Below are 13,779 nucleotides of genomic sequence, written 5' to 3'. Positions count from 1 at the left end.
CACTCTCTGACAGGTGTCTCCAACTGCAGTCGTACACGGAACGGTAACATCGGTTCATCAAGGTCTATGGCGGCAAAGATGGTTAGTGCAAGGTTGTACCTGACTGTCCCCTAATTACCGGCTACTCAACGGCCCCCGGTCCGGGGCGTTTACCCCGCATTACACAAATGACATTCAGTTCAACATCAAACCCCCCCTCAACAACGATTCCCAACTACCAGGCTACCAGCAACGTCTGCTGCATTGATACCAACATGTCGTCGACTACATCGCAACCACCTGCGCACTCTAACGAAATCAAACTCTCCTTCCCGCAAGAGCATGTCCTGCTCCTGACTTTCAATCGTCCAAAGTCTCTGAATGCGATTACGCCAACCATGACTACGGACGTCAAGAACATTCTTGACTGGTTCGACAACGAGCCGGGCTTGTGGTATGATTGACATGTCTGAAATTCACTGAGGTTTCCTGACTTTTGCCAGGATCGCCGTGCTTACTGGAGAGGGACGTATCTTCTGTGCCGGTGCAGACCTGATCGCGTCAGTAGTCCTGAAAAGCAGTCTTTTTCATGTATTCTCACACCTTTCCGGTTGTTCAGGTGGAACAAGAGACAAGCAGGTGGAGGGGCTGAGGCGGACCAGCAAGATATCATCCGTAACAGCGACGGCTTCGCCTCGCTTTCCAGGCGGTTCGTCACTTCCAAGCCTATTATTGCTGCTGTGAACGGCGGCGCATACGGCGGAGGTATGGAGATTGTCCTCAATTGCGACTTGGTCATTGCAAGTGAGGATGCCAAGCTTGCCCTGCCTGAAGTCAAGCGCGGTGTTGTTGCCATTCAAGGAGGTCTGTTGGGTTCTCCCGGTTTGCAGCTCACTCCTCTCTGACACGCCGAGCAGGGATGCCAAGATTGGCCCGTATTGCTGGTCACCAGGTACGTCCACAGTTGTCGGTGACGAGCCGACCTCTGACAACAACCTCAGCTCGCAAGCGAGCTCTTGCTCACCGGCAGGGCTATCTCTGCTGCCGAAGCAGCAAATCGCTTTGGATTGTGAGTCCCCGAGTTTTCATGGGATGGGCATAGTTTACCATGGGTCTCAGCGTCAACAAGGTTGTGCCCGAGAAGGACGTTCTGTCCACAGCCTTGGCATGGGCTGCGGAGATAGCTCAGAACTCGAGCCCAGACTCTGTGCAGAGCACCAAGCGGGCGCTCCTCCTAGCTAACAAGTATGGAGATGTAGAGGATGTCGTGGTTGCCCACATACAGTCAAAGGAGTCCAAGCGGCAATTCGTTAGCGAGAACATTCAGGTACGCCCGTATCATTCCTTGAGCCCCTCGCCGGGTTGCTGAGCTACATTGTCATAACAGGAGGGCCTCAGGGCATTTGCAGAGGTAGGCTACATGGCATGATTAGCTTCTGTGGAAGGGGTCGAGGTCGCTAACGACCTCTTCGTGAGTAGAAACGGAAGCCTGTCTGGAAGAACCCTGCGAAGCTCTGAGATATCTTGGGTCACTGTCCCAATCAAAGTCCTCGATGCATGTCATCACATTTTAAAACGCTTATATCTATTCGTCTTGGCTACTGCATGTACTATCTACACCATGATCGCAACACAACGGATTTACGGAACACGTCCTGGACTTCGGAATGTACTATTTACATCATGATCGCACCACATTGCAACACATTTAGGGAACACGTCCTGGACTGAATGTAGGGTTAGGGTCTCGGAACGCGAACGTGTCCCGCCGGAGTGCTTGCCTCTTACCCCCACCTCACCATGAGCGCTGACTCCAGTACTCCCGGGCCCAGCGACGCAGACAAGACGACGTTTGAAAAGTGGCGACGAAAGTTTACAGTGATCACCGGTCTCGGGGGAACGCAGGAGGAACGGGCAGCTGACATGGAGGCATACCACCACCAAAAGTGCGAGAAGTGGAAGCGGGATCTCATGACATACAGTCTGTATCAGTGTGTTCTCGCTTTCTTGTTCTCGGTCTTATGCTGCTAAGACTATCCGTTACCTGTCCATCAGGCCCCGCCGTGGTGTTCATGATGAAGCATCTCAAACTGACGGGGGCCGACGTCCACTCGGATGACATTGTCTGCGCACCTTGCGACTTCACTCGTTCAGGCGGGTTCAGCCCCGAAGCTGGCCTGGTTCTGCTCTGTCAAGGCAAATTCATGAGCAAGGGTCATATGGAGGATACCATTGTGCATGAGCTGGTGCATATGTATGACCACGCTAAGTTCAAGGTCGACTGGAATAACCTCCGACATCACGCTTGTAGCGAGGTACGTGCGCTGCTGCTTCATTAAACTCCGTGCTCCGGCCGGAATGCATACTGATCATCGCTGCTTCTACTGTGAAGATTCGGGCGAACAGTCTAAGCGGGGACTGTAAATGGAGTCGGGAACTTCGGCGAGGGTTCGTGGCGTTCTCGAAGCAGCACCAGGTCAGTCTCGCCGAGGATTGTGCACCGTTTCGCTGTCAAATTCACGCCTGCCTTTCCTTTTTCTACCAGGAGTGCGTGCGGCGTCGCGCCGTGCTGTCCGTACGTGCTAATCCGGCGTGTCCGGACCAAGCGGCTGCGGAAAAGGCAGTGAATGAAGTCTGGGAGAGTTGTTTCAATGACACACGACCGTTTGACGAGGTGCGTAGAGAGGCTTTATGACGCAAGGTGGCGTGGTTGCAGCGGGTTTGCTGACGTCTGATGCCAGATTTACTGAAGCTTCCGTCCGAGACTGGTTGTTCCCCTGGGGCGATGTGCTTGGCCGCGTGGGTGTTGGACGGCCTGTGAAGCTATTTCCGGGCCCATGTCCCATGAGGCATGCTTCTCCGACGCGCAGCTTGTCGGCCGGACACGACGCTCCATTCCGCCGCTTCCTGTGGGAGGTTCCCGCGGCCTTCGTGCACGTCGAACGATGCGTGGCCCTCGCAGCCTGTATGTACGCGTAGAGGCAGGGTCCCTGCAGAGGGATAATATACATGCTGGTATTGTTCGCATGCGGTGCGAGAGGGAGAGGGGCAGAATTGTCGCCAGAGTGAGATCGTGTATTGCGGGACGTGGCCGTCGACGGCGTTACATCAGACAAGAATAGGACGGTTCCATAGTATTCTGGGACAGCTGCACGCACGTCTCCGTGAAAGGTGATCCAATCGGTAGCCTGGGTCGACCTCCGCGAACTTTCTCGGTCGGGCGTGAGAAAGCACGAGCCGAGCTGCATAATTAGTGGCGGCCGACCCTCGCGTTTCGAACTTCGACCCAGACCCTCTCTCGTCTCGTCGACGCTCCTTGCTCTTCCCTCAGCAAGCTCGCTCTTTGGTCGTTTACCCTTACGCCTTCACGCCCACACCATGTTCGCAAAGCTCAGGTCGGTATACGCGTCGTTGCTATGCGGGGTACAAGTGTGAGCTGAAGCTGGGTTCGACAATTTGCTGTAGTGTTGTTGCCGCCCTCGCCCTCGCCCCTTGGGTGCAGGCCCTCTTCCTGCAAACCCCTGTCGATTGGCACAGCAGTTCGGATGTGAACATCACCTGGACGCACAACAGCACCGATGTCCCTTTCGCATTCCAGCTTGCCAACACGGACGAGTTCCACGACACGTTCAGTATTGCGAACAACCTCCAGCCTTCCGCGGACTTCGCCTCGTTCCAACTTGGTGTCGTTCCTGCAGGGTGCGTGCTTCTTGCGGTGTTAGCGCGTTCAGGCGCGTCTGACGTAACTATAGCCAATATACCCTGCGCGCCATCAACCAGACGTGAGTATTTGGGTGCTGCCAAGCTACGACTCTAGGTGTTTACGCTACTTAAAATACAGGAATGAGAACCAAATCTATGATGAGACTCCTTCCTTCACCATTGCGGCCCCTATCTCCTCCACTGTATCGTCATCCAGCACCAGCAGTGCAGCCTCCAGCACGGCGTCTGGTAGTGGTAGCGTCAGGTGAGTTCTGGATCTTGCCCGTTCGAAGCCGTTCCTGACATTAACCGTACCTGCGCAGTGGTTCTGCCACCCTCACTGTCACCCCATCGTCCGGAAGCTCGACCAGTGGTTTCGGAGTGACCGTCTCCGCCTCCAGCACCGCCCCCGGCTCCTCGGGAACCTCCAACGCCTCTGGCACGTCTTCATCCTCCAGTGGCGCCAGCCCGTCGAGCTTCAACAACGGCGCAGCGGCTCTGCCCCGCGTCGCACCCCTGGCGTTCGCGGCCCTCGGCGTTGTCGCAGGCGCCGCAATCGTGCTCTGAGTGGTCTGAGGGACGGTTGCGCTGTGGAAGTTGACTTTGCGCGTGTCTGACGTTCGTGGGTTCTCTTCCCTGTATCTGTGGACATTGTTTGGCTCCTCGTAGTTTCCCATTTGTTTCCTTGGGTATGGACTTACCACGCGCACAAGAGTACTATTCAGTTGTAATTTCCACCGTCCGTGGTTGTGGCGACATGCCACGGCCAACGTGAACGGGCTCCCCACACATGACGGACGTTCTGAACAATGCTTTCGAGTTTGTCCACGCCGTTGCGACGTTGTTGTCCCAGTACGTACGAATATATACCACCATCCACTTTCCTTATCCTACACTCGCGCCACTCCCGCGAACCTACAAGTTTAATGACACGACCATGCGACGATGTGCCTGCATCGCAGACGTCCAAAGCGTCCAGAGAGTCAAGTACAAGACCAAGAGTAACGAAATCCGTCCACATCTCCAGACTTTCATGCGATGCTGCATGTGTCGGACAGGCCGTCCAATGGGACGCGGATGGGTGTGATGGGAAGCCTCGCGAACGGGTCCGAGTCGCCGTTCCACTTCTCCTTCTCTATCGTGACCTCGACGTGGAAGTGCGTGACTGGCGATCGGGTAGTGCGCGAGCGTATGTGTTTGGCAAAGGTGACGAGGGCTTTCCATGCATTGATGCAATCCCTGGTCATGCCGAAGATGACGAACGTCGCAAGGGGTACTGCGACATGCCGACGTCAGCATGGAACATGGGCGATGTGTAGGGGACTTACTGAGGGCTTGATATATGATGGACGCGACGTGCAAGGCAGGCGAGTCCAGATATATGTCAAGCGCACTGACACTGGACGGAGATTAGGCACGGTCAGTCAACACTTCCACGATGGGGCAAGCTATTGGCACAAGTGCGTACATGAGGAGGAACACCTGGAGACAGGTGAAGCCGACGATGCGCACAGCCTGTGATACGGTGAGGAGGCTGGGGCGGCGGAGGTCGGTGAGGTCATGTCGAGCTCTTAAGGTGTCGACAATCGCATATACTACGAATACGCATGCGCACGGTCAGGATGAGCTATGCACGTGCTGAAAGAAATGGAGGACGTACCCTCTAGGCACAGAGCTGCGGTGAGGGTTAGGACAATAGTGATTTGCATTGCGATGGATCTGACAGTTGGGTTAGTATGGAACGTAGTACGCCCCGCGCTAGGCTGGAACTGACAATGGGGTATTCCGGAGAGAACATGACAAGTCGTCAGGCATGTGCCTGACTATATCTGGACGAATTATTCCGAGCTGCCAGATATGTCAGGCCCGGGATAGATGCCAGAGCACAGAGGCACACGTACCGCCAGAGCGCTGATGGAGAAGGCAAAGAAGACCGTATATGGCGCTGTTACCAGCTACGGTACATGTGAGCATGGAGCCGAGGTCCAAGGCTTGTAGGTGACACTCACCATCATGTTGCGGTAATGGGCTGCACAATTGGAGAGGGAGAAGGCGCGAATTTCGAGCATGAGGTCAACTACTAATGCCAGTGAGGCGATCGAGAACCTGTATAGTGCCTCAATGAGAAGAATCGAATCGATATTTGGGAGATTATGGCACACATAACACCTGTCGCATCGACCAGCGCCGCCTGGGTCACGCAGAGCCGGAAGGGTGGACGCGGGTCCCAGATCGAGCCTGCGTACATCCTGCAACACAGGTCAATTAATCAACAGTTGCAAGTACGCAATGGGCACGTACAATAGATACGGAGGAATCGTGCTTAGGAACGTCGTCACCAGTAGGTTCTTCAGCGCCGCACTGCGTTTATGGACTCGACGTGAGAGTAGGAGTGTCGCACCGAGAAACAGCAGGGCGAATTGGCCAACAGTGGTTAGGACGAAGCATGCGTTGATCAACGCACTGGCGTCGACGCCTAGTTGGCTGTACATCTTGTGGTGAGCGGGATCATCATCGGAACGAACTACCGGAACGCTATCCGGTAGATACATGGGTGAAATGAACGCAGTGAGTTGTCGGTGTCGTCAATCGTGAGGGATACGGGCGGCGCGATGGGGAGCCACAGTGCGTGGGGGGTAGAGGCAGCAGGACCAGCCCAGCAATCTGCCCTTGACCCATCGTGCATGGAGGATTGTATATAGGACGCAGGGACGTCGGCACACACTGAAGCAACCGGTGGTGATAGTCGGTGTCCATATAGCCTATAGGGGAGGATGACAGGACTCAAAGCGGAGTGCGGATGTGCTGGGCGCGTCGCAATGGCGTCAGAACGGTGCCGTATATTGCATTCCCTACAACAGCAGGCTGTCTGTATATGGTGACAACCGTGCCAGAGAGCGTGGAACCGGGTTCTCGAATGCAGCGAGAAGAGTTTGAGTAGGCGTTGGGCGGCGAGAACAGGAAGACGCTATCCATCAGTCAAAGTTGACGGTTGCCTTCCCAAAAGCCATCGTTCGGACTGAGGCATAAAACGTCCGAAGCTGGCCCAACCTGACCGGATGGAACAGGAGGGTCGCATGAGTCGTCGAAGAGAAGAGGAAAGGCAGGAACAGGGCAAGAGTGTGGCTCAGAACATGTATCTAGCGCCTGCGTCCCCGTCCGCGGCCACGTGCGTGTGGGAAGGAGTCTGGTCCGAAAACGGACAAGGCGGGGGCGACGGATGAGAACAAGCAGAGTGATCAGAGAGCTTCGCCCTGTCCCTCTCGCTGCCCCGGTCCCCGACACAGGACCTTCCGCTGCTGCCTCTCCTCCTGCACGCGTGTCTCTTAAACGGCGCGCGGAGAAGCCTCCTACAGAGCTCGGTGAGCGGCCACTGCCTCCAGCAGGCTTGGTTCAGATTGCTAACACAGGGCTGTTCATTAAACCCCGTCCACAGCAATAGCAGCATCCGGGCAGATGCACGGACAGTGATCTCCTTGAATTCCTCCATCCCGCAGCTCTACGACTTTCGCAACGACCGCCATGTCAGGTTCGTCACCGGAAAGCGCTGACTCGCCAGAGTCGGTCGTGTCTCCCCCTTCTTGGGCTCCCCCACGCGCCCCCCTTCCACCTCATCGACTCGCAAAGCTTGCGAACGCACTGGGTGTCTCAACACCCGTTCCTATCATTCATGGTCTCACTTCTCCCTCCTCGAGCTATGCCCCTTCACCAATTGCACCCCCTTCCGCTGTCTCTGCCTCCTTCGACTTCCGACGCTCTCCAACTCCTTCCGTAGGCTCGTCTGCACACACCTTCACACCCTCCCCGCAGTCTTCCAAGTTCTTACTTCACGTGATCCCCCCACCCCATCTTCCCCACGAGTCCGACTACGCGCATGAGAACGAGCTTCTTGCCCCTCCACCCACCGCGTCAGGATATCACACCCATTTCCGCCGCGGTATCCTGGTACCGGTGTACCCGACCATCCAAAGCCAACTCAACGCCATTGCCAAGGAGTATGCGCTTCCTAGCACTGTCGGCTTGGTCCTCTACCTTATCAACTCGTCGCCTGCCGCAAATGCCCAGATGCGATTGGGTACCATGGTCGAGGAGGAGGGCGAACCTGGTCCGAGGATCTCGGAGGATATCTGGAGACATATCTGGGTACGCGTTTTGAAAGCAGAACGTGATGAGCCCCCGCTCTCCGCGGTGCGGACGCACGGTCTTGGGTTTGGGAACGCAGCAGCCCAGTCTTCCCCTTCGCTCCTCCAGGATGTCATGTCAAACCCGAGTCCACTCAGACCCTTGTTGTCACCCATGCGGACAGAGGCTCCTCGTTTCGCCACCCCATCCCCTTCCACGACGGCGTCTCATTCCGCGCTCTCATCGCGCTCAGGTCTGGACTCCCCTGATTCTGCCACCTCAGTTTCAGATGGTGGCAACGCGGATGACATTCCGCTCCCAGGGTTGAGCTCTTCTGCACTTATTCCAATATTAGCCAAAGTGGAGTTCGACATTGACAAGCGGAAGGCTACCTGGTATAGCCGATGGAAGAAGACGAGGCGCGCGCAGCATGCAAAGCGCGCGGAGAGCCGGCTTGGGTTCAGGAAGAGGGCTGGCTCAAGGGCAGGAGAGGAGTCGGCGGAGGAGGAAGATGGAGAGAGGAGGCCAGCGCTCGAACTCCAGCTTGTTGGGCGGTTGGTTGCAGAGGCTAGCATGCCTGCGCATCTGCGCCCCAGGAACGGTAGGTTACTTGGGGCAGATGCGGACGACGGCTACGCGCAGCTCCCTGATTCAGATGATGAGGACGAAGACGTGACGGCCAAGTTTGGGAGCGTAAGTGGTGATCCGTTGGCGGACGTGTTCGGCACGGATGCTGAGACATGGGCGGACATTCGTGCTGAATCACAACCTCTCCGCCAGAAGAAAGCGAAGAACCCCAATGTTGTAGACCTTGCTCTTGATGGTGCCGGTCTCTCTGCTCTCCCTGATCCTGCAGAAGACAGTGAGGATCGGTATACGGAGGACGACATAGAAGACGTCGCGGAGCTATTGAAGAGGAGTTCGCGTCCGCAACTATCCGTCGACATTCCAGGCTCGCCTCCAAATAATCGTGGAAGAAGTGGGTCTCAAGGTTCGGGTCTGTCGAGGAAGCACATACCGCCAGCGCTGGACCTCGCGCCGTCCCTACCAAACGCGGCGATCACCGCGGGTCTTGGTACGGATGGTTCGGGCTTGCGTTTAGCGTACTTGACAGAGGAACCAACCCCTTCCACAGGCGAGTTCTCGGAAAGCGACCCCTCGGACGGTGAGACGACGCACAAGCCCAAGCGGAGTCCGTTGGAAGAGAAGCGGGACGGCGTGTTGTTCGACGAGCTCAATATTGGACCTATTGAGGTACGCCAGGAATGGTAACCTACCACATGCGTACAGCCACTGAAGATCCCCCACAGTATGACGACGATGATCCAGACGATCGTCGGAAGAGCCAGGTCCTGATGATGGCCAAGCTGGACGAGATCGAACGGGTGCGTCTCTCCTCACTGCATGATTCGACGTTCGATCTTAAAGCGTCCGTCACGGCAGACACTCGCTCAATTTTCGCCCCGTAAGCTGGCGATTGAGGACCTTCAGGCAGAGACACCCACTGGGATGCCCTCTATTGCCAGCCTTACGCCACCACCGAACTGGAAGGGCACAGCCAGCGCTGGTCCATCACCTAGACCTTCGCCCCAACCAGGGTTTGTGTAACATTAGTACTTCTTATACCCAGGATACTAAAGGTTTGATATTTGGTAGACCTCCGCCAGAGGGCGCATCATGGCCTGCCGTACCCTACTCCATGCTAAACAACATGGGATCATCTTCTCCAGAACCCACCGCTCCGGAAGGACTCCCGTCGCCGCCTCGGATAGCCTTCAATGGCATTTCGACGGAGTTGCCAAAGTCCCCATACCAGAAGCGATTCACGAACGGAGATGTCATGTCCGATGAAAGTCTTGCCCGGAAACGTGAGCTTGAAGAGGAGCAAGATGTCCTGTATCCTCCGCTCGTCCCCCCTGCTCTGCGTACTCCAGGTTCCGACTCCCCCATTATCCCATTGTCTCCCGATCCCTTTGGTCGGTTTCCATCCGACCTAGATGCACCACCTCCTATCCGGGAAGATTCGCCATTTGTGAAGAAGGGGTCCGCGCTTCGTCCGTCCCACAACAACCGGTCTATGAGTAACGTCTCGGAAGCGCCGTCTAGCCGATTCTCTGTCGACTCGCTTGCCTCGGAAGAAGGGAAGGGTAACAGTAAGCAGAACTCGCTTATGAGTGTGAAGAGCATCAAGAAGCTTTGGCGACGGACGAACAAGTCCTCCGTCTCCGGCTCGAGCTCGCCGGCGCTCCCAGAGTCGGGTCGGACGTCGCCCAACGTGCCATCCGGCCCCAACAGCGCTGCGTCAACTGGACAGCGCATGTCGAGGACACTGTCACGGTCGCCACTTCCTGAACAGCCGAGGTCTGCTCCTGGACCCGCGATGCTCATGCCCAAGCGCAAAGGGTCGATGCACCAGCTATCGTGGAACCAGGAGTCACCGTACCCCGTACACCCTGGCCCCCGTACCCCATCTCCCTCGATGCCCCCTACGACACCACCGCTTCCTGCGTCTGCGCCGCCCATTCCTGCAGAAAAGAGCAACGTGCGCAAGTCTATCCTTAAGTCGTTCAAGTCGCAGTCGGGTAGTCACCATTCCTCGAGCTCATCCATTTCGCGCTCGAGCAATGAGATGCCACCTCCGGGGCCTGGCTACAAGAGCAGGAAACCCAGTGTGGTCGAATTGTCATCGGTCATGAAGCGCGCATCGGGTGTCTCCTCGACCATGACACTGGTCGACATTCCTCGGAGCCCGCCCCTGCCTGACCACCTCTCCGGATCGACGTCTCGGTCAGCGAGCCGTCAGTCGCAGCTGTCTAACGCGAGCGGAAGGATGCGGCAGCACCAGCCGAGCATCTCATCGACAGACTCCTCGTCCTCTCGTGCACCATCTCGTCTCCTCGCTGGGGCTTCACCACCTCGAGCCGGAAGCGCGCTCTCCGTCCCCAGGACGTCGGGCGACTCATACGACAGCCGGCCGAGCTTCGACGAGTCACAGTTCGAGATGGTCTCGCCGAAGATGGCGCCGACGCACACGCTCTCATATCCGTACCACAGCTTGGATCACTCCATGTCCTCCGCTGAGTAGTCCAGTCATGTTCCATTGAGTCACTTCTATCACCCTCGCACGTCGCCTCGCATACTCGCAGCCTGTCATTCGTATTCGTATTCGTTATTCTTGCTTGCTCTGTCGTAATCCTAACTATGGCTACAGCGTATCATATTCATCTGCTCGTTCTATGTCCCTTCTGCATGCAGTTTCTCGGCAAGGACGAGCGCGGTATGATCTGTCCGGGCGGGTGGTGGTCTGATATTCCCATATGTTTGCCTTGGGACGCTGGACGCTTCGTCTCATACAACCCCCCCCCCCTCCGTGCTCGTACCTGCCGCAGGTTCGTTAAAGCCGCATATGCGTGCCGGTGTATATCATCCTTGACGCTCTTTACGATACATGGTACCTACTTATGTGCCCATTCTGACGTTTGGAACTTCGATGCATGAGTCGCGCACATTGCCTATAGCCTATATCCGTATTGCGTACGTTTTCCCTCTTCTCGACGCTGCAACTCCCCATGTGTTATTATTATTATCAGTTCCGTTGTAGATGGCATTGCAGACAAAATCAAATTTATACAGTTTTCTCTAGTAGGACATTGGCAGCCTGACTAGGACCCTCCTAGCAACTAGAAAGAGTGTTCTGTCGAGTCCTTGCCGATTGCGGAGGTGCTCGATGAGCCCGCGGAGACAGTGGTCAGGATGCGGTCAATGTAGTTGGCGCCACTCCTACACAGAACGTCAGTGATATCCAACGAGGATACACATGCGCAGGAAACATACCACTTCTGGTGGGTGAGGACATCACAGCCAATCTCCTTTTCCTTCTTCTGGATCAAGTTCACGTATGCGAGCATGCCGTCGGTCTTGAACCGTGCTGCAAGCTCAGCAGTTGTGACGGCATTGGAGTGCAGGCCCGCGAGCGAGATGAGCTGGAGGACGAAGCTACGAGGAGTGTAGGATGAGTACGTGATCAATACTAGCTGTGTGCCAGTGCTTACCCCTCCTTGCCAAGGTCCCAGACGAAGTTCTTCAAGTCGGCATCCGAGAAGCCCTGCGCCGCCCAGTTGAAGCTGGGGCTCAAGTTGTACACGAACCATCTGCATTCACGTCAGCGCATGTAACACACATCCATCCAAATGAGACACACTTTCCGGGATACTTCTCCCGAATCTTGCGCGAGAAGTAGCGAGCTTGCTGGAGGTCGGGCAGCTTGGTCTCGAGCCAGATCATATCAGCGAACGGTGCAAAGGCAAGCTCGCGCTTGATCGCGGCTTCAACACCACCGGTGTAGTGGTAGTAACCTTCGCGAGTCTTGGGTACTAGAGCAAACGTCAGCCATTCCTCGGCATCCAATCATGCATCTGGAAGCGTACGGTCCCAGTCCCAGAAGATGTTCTCGCCCAGGATATCCTTGGCGATGTCACGCAGGTCGGTGATTGATTTGCCGTCAGTAGCCTCGGTGTAGGCCTTCAGTGCGCCAGACTTGTCAGATACGCCAGACTTCTCCAGCGCCTTCTCGAAGGCTGCACAAGACATGTCACTGAGCTGTAAGGCTGCGATAGGGGCTATGAAGGCACTTACCCTGACGGAACGTGCAGAGCGGGTTCCTCGCCAGCCACTCCGCCTCGATCCTGTCAATCTCGGCTCCAGTCTTGCCCTCTGCTTCCGCAGCGGTAATGACCTCCGCGAGCGCACGGTCGGGTGACGACACGCCCTTAATGAACTCGTGGTCAAGGACGTCGACCGAGCTCGAGAGCAGCTTGGCAGACTCGGCGTCCGTGCGCGCGATGAGGAGCATCGTCGACTTCATCAGGTCAAGTTGGAAGCGGGCTGCGATGAGGCGCGAGACGTGCGTCGACGCAGGGACGAGGACCTTGCCCGCGAGGTGGCCACACTTCTTGCCGCCAACGAGCTGGTCTTCGAGGTGGATTGCGGACGCACCCTAGGGGGAAGAGATAGGAGGTGTGGGTGTAGAATTCAACAAAAATAAAGAGGACAGCGCACCGACTCTGCGAAGAGCTTGACAAGCTTCATGACGGCGGAAGTGCCTCCATGTCTGCGTGATTAGGAGTGTCTATTCAGTCAGTCTATCCACAACCGCGAGAGGAGCGAATTACAGTGCTTACCCCATGTCTGCGTCAGCGATGATAGGCCTCAAGTAGTCGATGTATGGCATCTTCACGCGATCCTCGGGGCTTGCGAACATACGCTCGTCGTAGTGCTTCTTGTCATGCAACTGCTGAGCACGGAAAAGCCGGTGCACCTGGTTGGGGACAGTAGTATATGGGTAGTCCCTGACCGTCCCAACGCGACGTGAACACGAGACTTTCTCCCAGAGTACTGCATTGCTCACCCAAGGTCCGGACCAACGTCATTGTTCCCCGTAGTCAACACGCTCGAGCACGCCCATCCGCTCACATACACAACCTCCTGGTGTGGCGCCATCTGTGTCATCTGTACGGGGTCAATTGCACCCATAGTGGGCACCGGCCTGCCCTCTTTCGCAGCGCTGTCAAACAGCGCATAGAGCTTGTCCGCGAGGAGCGTCGATGGAAGGGGCAGCACCGGGAGCGAGCCCTGCTTTGACGCAACCTGCGCGGCAGTGTACGGACGCTTGAGCGACGCGAAGCGCGGCTGGTTGAAAAAGGCCTCCATGTCCGCGACCCGCGCGTCGAACTCGGCCTGCTCCTCTGCAGGCGTGGGAGGCGTGAGTCGGAGAGAGGGGAGGGTGCTCATTGCGCGGTAGCCTGAGGGGATGAGGCGGCGGCTAGGGGCACGAAGGGCTGTCCTAAGTATCATAATGCGAGTTGAATGGTGCAGCTACAGCGGTAACTGCCACGAGAGTCTCGAGGATGCGTGGTACGACCCCGGAGGTGAGATGAAAGTGCGGGGAAGGGAAGGAGAGCAAGTCTTATGTACTGA

General features: G+C 56.5%; 6 protein-coding genes across 6 annotated transcripts; 4 read left to right on the top strand and 2 right to left on the bottom strand.

The window, feature by feature from the left end:
• Positions 1–37: 37 nt before the first annotated feature.
• Positions 38–1,673, top strand: L226DRAFT_528361 (enoyl-CoA hydratase/carnithine racemase). The gene is made up of 8 exons (XM_067679341.1): positions 38–433; positions 483–539; positions 599–843; positions 897–931; positions 981–1,048; positions 1,099–1,306; positions 1,367–1,390; positions 1,459–1,673. Exons 1-8 carry the CDS (start codon positions 168–170, stop codon positions 1,495–1,497), a joined length of 942 nt encoding a protein of 313 aa, XP_067542736.1. The 5' UTR covers positions 38–167; the 3' UTR covers positions 1,498–1,673.
• An 85-nt stretch (positions 1,674–1,758) lies between these two features.
• L226DRAFT_607335 (uncharacterized protein) lies at positions 1,759–3,005 on the top strand. Its single transcript, XM_067685788.1, has 5 exons — positions 1,759–1,960; positions 2,035–2,294; positions 2,372–2,455; positions 2,525–2,653; positions 2,721–3,005. Exons 1-5 carry the CDS (start codon positions 1,780–1,782, stop codon positions 2,727–2,729), a joined length of 663 nt encoding a protein of 220 aa, XP_067542735.1. The 5' UTR covers positions 1,759–1,779; the 3' UTR covers positions 2,730–3,005.
• Positions 3,006–3,313: 308 nt separating this feature from the next.
• Positions 3,314–4,641, top strand: L226DRAFT_607334 (uncharacterized protein). The gene is made up of 5 exons (XM_067685787.1): positions 3,314–3,374; positions 3,445–3,678; positions 3,732–3,761; positions 3,821–3,946; positions 4,005–4,641. The coding sequence occupies exons 1-5, from the start codon at positions 3,358–3,360 to the stop codon at positions 4,246–4,248; spliced, it is 651 nt and encodes a 216-aa protein (XP_067542734.1). The 5' UTR covers positions 3,314–3,357; the 3' UTR covers positions 4,249–4,641.
• Positions 4,419–6,349, bottom strand: L226DRAFT_17927 (uncharacterized protein). The gene is made up of 9 exons (XM_067672698.1): positions 5,983–6,349; positions 5,844–5,930; positions 5,691–5,787; positions 5,583–5,636; positions 5,456–5,529; positions 5,342–5,400; positions 5,150–5,276; positions 5,010–5,080; positions 4,419–4,957 (listed from the first exon to the last, which is right to left on the bottom strand). The coding sequence occupies exons 1-9, from the start codon at positions 6,231–6,233 to the stop codon at positions 4,713–4,715; spliced, it is 1,065 nt and encodes a 354-aa protein (XP_067542733.1). The 5' UTR covers positions 6,234–6,349; the 3' UTR covers positions 4,419–4,712.
• Positions 6,350–7,203: 854 nt separating this feature from the next.
• Positions 7,204–10,888, top strand: L226DRAFT_564767 (uncharacterized protein; the record flags this gene model as incomplete). The annotated part of the gene is made up of 4 exons (XM_067683689.1): positions 7,204–9,057; positions 9,114–9,188; positions 9,247–9,401; positions 9,460–10,888. 4 exons carry the CDS (start codon positions 7,204–7,206, stop codon positions 10,886–10,888), a joined length of 3,513 nt encoding a protein of 1,170 aa, XP_067542732.1.
• A 311-nt stretch (positions 10,889–11,199) lies between these two features.
• Positions 11,200–13,752, bottom strand: L226DRAFT_497307 (isocitrate lyase and phosphorylmutase). The gene is made up of 9 exons (XM_067677608.1): positions 13,211–13,752; positions 12,984–13,151; positions 12,862–12,913; positions 12,439–12,799; positions 12,231–12,380; positions 12,005–12,176; positions 11,856–11,954; positions 11,638–11,799; positions 11,200–11,583 (listed from the first exon to the last, which is right to left on the bottom strand). Exons 1-9 carry the CDS (start codon positions 13,654–13,656, stop codon positions 11,484–11,486), a joined length of 1,710 nt encoding a protein of 569 aa, XP_067542731.1. The 5' UTR covers positions 13,657–13,752; the 3' UTR covers positions 11,200–11,483.
• Between the last annotated feature and the right edge of the window lie 27 nt (positions 13,753–13,779).

This window comes from Lentinus tigrinus (genome assembly GCF_003813185.1).
Source record: "Lentinus tigrinus ALCF2SS1-7 unplaced genomic scaffold L226scaffold_1, whole genome shotgun sequence".
NCBI lineage: Eukaryota > Fungi > Basidiomycota > Agaricomycetes > Polyporales > Polyporaceae > Lentinus > Lentinus tigrinus.
This window is presented reverse-complemented; position numbering and strand designations above follow the sequence as displayed.

Excerpts from the sequence above, each read along its gene's own strand:
- L226DRAFT_17927 (XM_067672698.1), bottom strand. The coding sequence starts at position 6,233 with ATGTATCTACCGGATAGCGTTCCGGTAGTTCGTTCCGATGATGATCCC. Across the intron at positions 5,637-5,690 it reads CCCATTACCGCAACATGATG|CTGGTAACAGCGCCATATAC; the intron begins GTGAGTGTCACC and ends CATGTACCGTAG. Across the intron at positions 5,530-5,582 it reads TCTCCATCAGCGCTCTGGCG|CTCGGAATAATTCGTCCAGA; the intron begins GTACGTGTGCCT and ends CATATCTGGCAG.
- L226DRAFT_528361 (XM_067679341.1), top strand. The coding sequence starts at position 168 with ATGACATTCAGTTCAACATCAAACCCCCCCTCAACAACGATTCCCAAC. Across the intron at positions 1,049-1,098 it reads GCAGCAAATCGCTTTGGATT|CGTCAACAAGGTTGTGCCCG; the intron begins GTGAGTCCCCGA and ends CATGGGTCTCAG. Across the intron at positions 1,391-1,458 it reads GCCTCAGGGCATTTGCAGAG|AAACGGAAGCCTGTCTGGAA; the intron begins GTAGGCTACATG and ends CTTCGTGAGTAG.
- L226DRAFT_497307 (XM_067677608.1), bottom strand. The coding sequence starts at position 13,656 with ATGATACTTAGGACAGCCCTTCGTGCCCCTAGCCGCCGCCTCATCCCC. Across the intron at positions 12,381-12,438 it reads GCTCTGCACGTTCCGTCAGG|CCTTCGAGAAGGCGCTGGAG; the intron begins GTAAGTGCCTTC and ends TGTCTTGTGCAG. Across the intron at positions 11,584-11,637 it reads GTCCTCACCCACCAGAAGTG|GAGTGGCGCCAACTACATTG; the intron begins GTATGTTTCCTG and ends CGTTCTGTGTAG.
- L226DRAFT_607334 (XM_067685787.1), top strand. Across the intron at positions 3,762-3,820 it reads CTGCGCGCCATCAACCAGAC|GAATGAGAACCAAATCTATG; the intron begins GTGAGTATTTGG and ends CTTAAAATACAG. Across the intron at positions 3,947-4,004 it reads TCTGGTAGTGGTAGCGTCAG|TGGTTCTGCCACCCTCACTG; the intron begins GTGAGTTCTGGA and ends GTACCTGCGCAG.
- L226DRAFT_607335 (XM_067685788.1), top strand. The coding sequence starts at position 1,780 with ATGAGCGCTGACTCCAGTACTCCCGGGCCCAGCGACGCAGACAAGACG. Across the intron at positions 1,961-2,034 it reads GCGGGATCTCATGACATACA|GCCCCGCCGTGGTGTTCATG; the intron begins GTCTGTATCAGT and ends CCTGTCCATCAG. Across the intron at positions 2,295-2,371 it reads GACATCACGCTTGTAGCGAG|ATTCGGGCGAACAGTCTAAG; the intron begins GTACGTGCGCTG and ends TCTACTGTGAAG.